At 35.4% G+C, this 7,015-nt stretch overlaps 2 protein-coding genes across 3 annotated transcripts; both read right to left on the bottom strand.

The window, feature by feature from the left end:
- Window positions 1–693: 693 nt before the first annotated feature.
- On the bottom strand, window positions 694–1,560 carry LOC104215904 (uncharacterized). Its single transcript, XM_009765840.2, has one exon. The coding sequence runs from the start codon at window positions 1,363–1,365 to the stop codon at window positions 832–834; it is 534 nt and encodes a 177-aa protein (XP_009764142.1). The 5' UTR covers window positions 1,366–1,560; the 3' UTR covers window positions 694–831.
- A 1,197-nt stretch (window positions 1,561–2,757) lies between these two features.
- On the bottom strand, window positions 2,758–6,995 carry LOC104215903 (ras-related protein Rab7). 2 transcript variants are annotated; one of them, XM_009765838.2, is made up of 7 exons: window positions 6,489–6,995; window positions 5,722–5,748; window positions 5,519–5,618; window positions 4,024–4,170; window positions 3,860–3,940; window positions 3,593–3,735; window positions 2,758–3,072 (listed from the first exon to the last, which is right to left on the bottom strand). In XM_009765838.2, exons 1-7 carry the CDS (start codon window positions 6,539–6,541, stop codon window positions 3,006–3,008), a joined length of 618 nt encoding a protein of 205 aa, XP_009764140.1. In that variant the 5' UTR covers window positions 6,542–6,995; the 3' UTR covers window positions 2,758–3,005. The 2 variants fall into 2 exon arrangements, with proteins under 2 accessions (XP_009764140.1, XP_009764141.1); XM_009765839.2 differs by lacking the exon at window positions 5,722–5,748 and having other exon boundaries at window positions 6,489–6,778.
- Window positions 6,996–7,015: the final 20 nt, after the last annotated feature.

The raw sequence follows: 7,015 nt of genomic DNA, 5'->3' as shown, positions 1-7,015 counted from the left end.
GTATAGCGTTTTATATTTTCACGTTATATATAGAAAGGTATTTTTTTTTTTTACACTTATTAATATAATTTGAGTCCAAAAAAATCATAATTGGGTTCCGGACTCCAACATCCCAGCCAACCCGACAAGTTGAATTAGATGGCATCACCACTCCAACTCCAAATTTAGATTTAAAAACCTCGTTTAATGCAAAAATAATTATTCCATCCGGTTCATAATAAGTGATCAATTTACTTTTTTATTTTGGTCCAAAATAAGTGTTCAGTTATGTAATCAAAAAAAAAATCAATTTGTTTTTACTTTTTTATCTTTATGTGCATATCCCTAAAAAGTTTTATCAATCGTCACTATAACTATGTGACTAATATTCAATAAGGATAGTTTAGGTATACTAGGTACTTATGTATAGAATTAAGCATTTTTTTAATGGACTTGTATTGTGAACGAAGAGAGAGTATTATTACAACTCTAAGATCTCAACTACCGCGTATGAGACAAGACTGGCACATTGATTGAAGAGAAACGTGTTCCTTATTGTACTTAAACACATTCAAATTATAAGGGGACCAGACCATTGCTGATTCCCTGTAACTTCCATTTTCCGCAAATGCAGAAACACAAGTTTTAACTTTTCACTCATCTGATCGCAGAAAGTTAAAAAAAATTAACGAAAATGATAACACCTTCAAAAAATAGAGTAAAAAAGGGCAATGATTACATAAATCCATCATTTTAAGCTTCAGATACATAATATCTAATAGTACTACTAGTACTAAATTATTCTTGAAATTTACACAAAATTAGAGTTATCTCGTACAATCATTAATACATTCATACAACATAACCTTCAACTAGAGTCGGCTTCTCACTTCCTTCCTCTTCCTCTTCCTCCTCCTCCTCCTCTTTCACTTCCTTTTTCTTTCCGCCTTTGCCTCCAATCTCCAACCCCTGCAACCCATCCACACACGATTCACCGCCTTCCGGCAGAGATGGCTCACCGACCAAATCTCTGCTGTTCTCATCCTTAGCACCGTCTACAACCACCACATCAGTCGTCCCCTCCGGCACTTCGCCGCCGCTGCCCTTCTCAGTAATGCATTTCCCTGGATTTTCCTCAATACCCTCAGTTATTCCTATAAGAGCATCCTTAGAACCCTCGATTGGGAACGGAGTCTGCACACACTGCCCTTCGGATTCGTCTTCGTCGTCCGATGCTGAAATCATGGATCGTACGGCAGTTGCGGCTTTAAGAAATGCTTCTTTGATTGATTCGGGTGGCAGTGCACAATCTTCGAGGCCTGCGTCTTCGAGACGAGGTGGTCGGATTTTGTCGAGCAAACTCTCGGATTCCTTTGTTAACTCCATTGTTTCTGCTTGTAATAAAATTCAGGAGGAGAAAAAGCCCTAAGTTTGTTGAATTGGAAGACTAATGAGAAAATCGATTGTGAGTCTAGAATTGTGGACCACTTTTTGCTTTTGTAGAGGGCGAATCGGTAAGTGTCGCCGTTTGAAAACAGTCGCATGAGTTGAGATAGGACACTATTTTAAACCGACACAGTTTGTCGGTTGAGTCCGAGAACCCGTATATCGTGTGAAACCCGCAGCCCGAAAAAATTTAATTTGAACCAGTGCACGTGTTAAATTATATTTAAATAATATATTAAGGTAAGAATATATTTTAACTAACTATTAAGTTTTTTTTTTCCCACCTAACCAACTATATTACATTAAGTTACAAACAAAATGCATTTATCATCTTGATAGAAGGATGCTTGAGTCCTGATATTCATGAAAGCCACCTCTGACTTTCGGTTATCGTAATATATATATATGTAAAAGATTTTAGATATTTACAAATAATAATTTATAATAAGCAGATATAGTTACATGAAAAATAAAATAGACAAATCCATTACCACATGTTACGTCCTTGTTTGAACTACGCTGACCAACATGAAGTTACTCTGATTACAAATATGTTACTCGTGGGTTGAAAATACAGTATACCTTATGTGGTTGTGAAAAAATGATTAGTCTTGGGAGCCACAAAATTCAATAATGATATTCAAAATTTGAACATCATTTGCTAATGGGTTATGCAAGAATGTTCTCGGTCTGTTTTTTTATCAATAACAAATAATATCTTCTTCTATACACAATATAATTTTTCGATGAAAGTCGTTCATTTGATCACCCTTGGCCACACATATAGTTTCGCCCTGTCTTTGGTCATTTCATTTTTCCATTTTGCCCACCGAAGTAATAGTGGTCAAGAAGACTTTGAAATGACCAGAAATTCAAGGATAATGTTTGCAAAAAAATTACTATGAATAATATTTTCATACAGGAGGTGTTCGTGAAATTACCAAGGAAGACAAACAGACAATTTGTCTTCTCCTTTTGGAGCTAACTTATGTCATCTACGACCACGAAATACCTTGGTGTTCAAACATCCCAGAGCAGCATTTTACGAGACCACGTGCCTCACATGATTAGAAAAGTGTCAAAGACATCATTACAACTTCCAGAAATTGTGTCGTCGTAAAAGGCTTACACAACTAAATCGAATTATGCAAAAAACACCCACACCAAATGGATGATTTTCTTTTTTATTTGCTTGAACCAATATGTTCCTCATTTCAAATAGTAGGATTGCCAGGTCATATACGGAGTAGAAAGCAATCTAAGGGAGCACTACTTTTTCACAAATGCATGGACAGTGCAATTTATTGTTATCTCTGAAAAAGGGCAATATAATTGTTCTTAAAACATGTAGTCCAGTGTCTGGATCATGAATTGTATATTATTATGTCCCAGCATAAGATCTGAAATACAAATGAGTATTCAAGGAAAGGGAAAAAAATTTGCAACGTCATAATTACACTTTAGGAGTAATCCACGTCAAAAATCAAATACGGAGGACTTAACGGCATTGTAGTAAATAAATCATCAGAGTAAGGGAACTTGCACTTGCAGTTATCGAATAATGCAACTGAAGAAACCCTTCAACATTCACATCCTGTTGATCTTGATTGATTTCCACCAGCAACATCAATAGTATCCGGAAGGTATCTACAAGGTAAAAGATTAAAAGAGCAATTAACTTCAACAAAAATCTTTTACATCTTAAATGTTTTGGCATACAAAAATTGGCAACTTTACTGTGTCTCTCAGATGATCTTCAGACTTGTAATTTTATTATCAAAGGCATGTTAATATATTTCCAATTTCACAATGGATTCTGTCAAATTACCCTCTAGATGTGAAATTGAACAATCAAAGTGGAACACGAGAAGTAACTTTCAAGGTCCCTGTCTAAACTTATCTCCATCAAGCATATCTATTAAGATCAAGAGTTTACTGTTTTCAGAGATCATTTCACTTGGACGATATTGACTCCTTCAAAATAGTGCTTCAGACACTTCCACTTTGAAAAGAATAAAGCACTTTCTTTTCGTTCTTTTATTCTCAGTCATTGGCCAGGCAAAGAATCAACTAGGGTTCAAAGTATTTGACAACATTGTAAGCTGAATGCATCCCCTACCCACATAATTGGTAAACTAGACACCTAGTTGGAAGAGGAAGTACTCACATTTCTTCTTCAGGCTCATTTTTTAGAGCATTTTTGGCTATACACTGGAAAGCTGCATCCACATTGAATCCCTCCTTTGCAGAGGTCTCAAAGTAAGGTATCCCCTTGGAGGCACACCATGCCTTGGCTTTCTTCTCAGACACCTGCAATCCACACAACCAATTTTATAACATCGATGAAACATCCATCTACACCCACACAAAGATGCCAAAATCAGTAAGAGCATCACTCAGTGAGGAAGATTTATCAGGAGAGAAATTAACTTACCACTCGACTGTTGCCACCGTCAACATCTATCTTATTCCCCAATACAACGAATGGGAAGTTCTCCGGATCAGATGGGCTGGCCTGAACATTAAGGAAAGAACTTCTCAGAAATCAATTCTACACGCTGGAGCTTGCAGCTGCAGGTAAATTACAGGTTATACTACCTGGATCAAAAATTCTTCTCTCCAGTTGTTAAGGTTCTCAAATGACTTCATGACATTCACATCATACACTAGAACACAACAATCTGCTCCACGATAGAAAGCCACACCAAGGCTTTGGAACCTTTCCTGCCCAGCCGTATCCCATATCTAAGGCAAAAACAATGAAGCCCAGTAGATTAGAAGGGAAATGTGTCAGCAACTCTGCAAAAGTATTCAGGATTTCTGATTTTCAGCCATATCACAAAAGTACCATATATTTCAATCTGTCAAGTCATTAAAGTACCATATATTTCTATCTGTCAAGTCACTGAAGTACCATATATTTAAATCTGTCAAATCATTAAACCTGAAAACCAAGAATTTAGGAGTGCTAATTTCCAGTATACTTGAAGAAACTATTTGTTCGAGGCGAATATAATTCCACTACAGACTACATGAAAATTGTATTGGTTTGACAATTATTTCCCAAGGAAAAAGGTTGTTAATATGCATTAAGCTTGTCTATAATTAGAGTTTGCAAAACAAATTACATAGCTAGATTTCAAACTCATCTATGACATTGGATGTGGTAAATGATAAACAGGTGTATCAAGAATAGATTCCTTTGCTTTGAAGTAATGCACCAAATATTTCGCTGGATCTTTCTTGATCCATTGCTTTTACTGCAAAGCCTCTGCTATTATTGGTGTAACATGTATGGGTATAGAAAAGTTGGGAATGAAAGAAATAAAAGAAGTTTGTTTTTACTGCCAAACGGCCTCCAAAATCCTGTTAGGTGACTCAATAGTTTGTTCAATCTTGATAAGGATTCCATTTGTGTCTAAAACACCCAGTTCAGGATGAGGATACCATTGAAGAACTTCTATTATTCCCTAGACAGTTCTACAAATCCTGAAATATGAAAAGTGCTTTCCATTTGAAAGGCAAAACGTAGAATTGGGAGTATGAAGCTACAGAAAATGTGACACAAACACATTCAAAGACATTGACTCAAACTCCTAAAACAAAATCAGCAGGCTTCTCTTAGTGTAGAAAACAACAGTATCCTATGAGAAATAAATCATTTTATCATTATAAGAAAAAATGGATGTTTGAAAAATGCAAGAGGAAACTCTGTTGCAAACTAACTTCTTAAAGTAAGACACTTACTATGGAGATAATGCTAGGATAAGGAGCCTTGGCATTGTTGGTCAATACTAAAAATGCAGTAAAGTTCAGAGTTAATAATCCGTCTAGAGGGGGGCATATGTGACTTAACATATCCTTTTCTAGCGAATAAGTGCCTTAATTTTTTGCAGGCACTATTCTACTGCAATTTAATCACATCTTGAGTACTTGACACATGTATTTGGTGATAGAAATGTAAGTCGTGATAATGGCATTTATTAAATTGGAAATTAGTGCTAACAAGTACTAAACAAGGGAGAAAGCAATTTCATGGAATACAAGAAGACTCAGAATATTTCATTGCATGCTCCTGTGTCTTGAATCTAACCTGTAATGTGTACAACCTATCCTCAAATTGAACTTCTTTTGTCAAGAAATCAGCTCCAATTGTGGCTTTGTATTGGTTGCTAAACTTGCGATTCACATACCTAAAAAGTAATTATGGAGAAAAGGATATAGTAAGAAGAAATTCAGAAAAGGAAAATGAAGAATATTTACTTTACAATTCAACAGAGAGAAATCTGAGAGTACTGGTTCATCAGAGATGTCTTCCCCACCCTACAAAAGGATTAAAAAGTGAGTTTGTAATAAACTTTAGATGATAAACTAGCGTACAATAAACTCATGAATTTATTGCACATTAGTAATTTACGGCTGCATCAAGAGGTCTACTAAGAAAAGTTCAAACAGAAATAAAAATTAAAGAAACTTAGAAATGCAAAGATGTCAATATATCATACTAATAGTTTTTTGATTACTGAGATCTAATCTAAAAGTTTAAGTTGTCAGAGAGAATAAACTTCAACATAGTATTAAAACAGGCAGAGATCATGGGTTCGAGTTCGAGTTTCACCACCAAAAAGAATTTCTAGGTATTTGGCTCATCAAAAGACATCAAGCCCAAACGTGAGGGGCGTGTTAATACATAATTAAGTAAATAAAAGTGTATTTACTCTAACAACTTTAGCTTTGAGATGATATGATCACACACTTCAACAATTACAACTTTAAACAAATTACTTTCAAAGCTACACACTGTTTAGCTTTAAAATCAAGAGGGGTCTCATTTTTTTAACAGTCAGAGACAAAAGCAAACTCGACTGCTATACAACGTTAACAACAATCTGAAGCTCCCAGATTTTTACAATAAATTGAAAGAAACCGAATCCAAGCGAACCAAGTCAACAACCATTAAATTAGGCTTCAATTCGGAAATCCACATTTTTTTCAAAAATTTTATAGGAAAGGCGATAATGAGATCGGAAAATATGTAAGATGAGAATTTAGGAAATACTAACCCACTATCGCCGAGGATTATGACCTTGAGAAGCATCCGCCTTCGAGAAGCCATAATTTCTTTTTCAAATCCAAAAATGTGAAGATTAAAAATTCAATAAAAAACAGAGATATTGGATTGAATTTTGAGAAGACGAACGTTCTGGTAGGATCAACTTTGTAGACAGAGAGAGGGGGGAGGGATTGGGTGGACACAAATGAATTTTCCTGCTTCTGTAATTGGTTTAAACGGTAGACAAAGAAAAAGGTTAAGAAAAAACAAACGTAAATTTTATGAGTGCTAAAGTGCCAATTCTAATGATTCAGAACTCAATCGTTGCATCACTATTACAGCGAGGATTGCGCTTGTAAATCGAATATTCTTCTTTATTCGTATTCTGTGCTTACCCAGAACTTTTACTCAAGGCTAATTAGACCCTAAAACCTTTTACTTCTCATATCTGACCCAACAGATAAGTCCATGGTCTTTTGTTCCCATGCTAGCTCACTATCACATGAGAGTTCGGTTTAATGATCCATTTCAAATGTT

Source organism: Nicotiana sylvestris, chromosome 3 (genome assembly GCF_000393655.2).
Source record: "Nicotiana sylvestris chromosome 3, ASM39365v2, whole genome shotgun sequence".
Taxonomy (NCBI): domain Eukaryota; kingdom Viridiplantae; phylum Streptophyta; class Magnoliopsida; order Solanales; family Solanaceae; genus Nicotiana; species Nicotiana sylvestris.
Note: the sequence above shows the minus strand (reverse complement) of the source record. Positions and strands in the feature narration are given on the sequence as shown.

Bases quoted from the DNA above. Each gene is read 5' to 3' on its own strand.
- LOC104215904 (XM_009765840.2), bottom strand. From the start codon at position 1,365: ATGGAGTTAACAAAGGAATCCGAGAGTTTGCTCGACAAAATCCGACCA.
- LOC104215903 (XM_009765838.2), bottom strand. From the start codon at position 6,541: ATGGCTTCTCGAAGGCGGATGCTTCTCAAGGTCATAATCCTCGGCGAT. The intron at 5,619-5,721 runs GTACTCTCAGAT...ATTACTTTTTAG, and splicing joins AAGACATCTCTGATGAACCA to GTATGTGAATCGCAAGTTTA. The intron at 3,736-3,859 runs GTAAGTTAATTT...TGTGGATTGCAG, and splicing joins ACGGTGGCAACAGTCGAGTG to GTGTCTGAGAAGAAAGCCAA.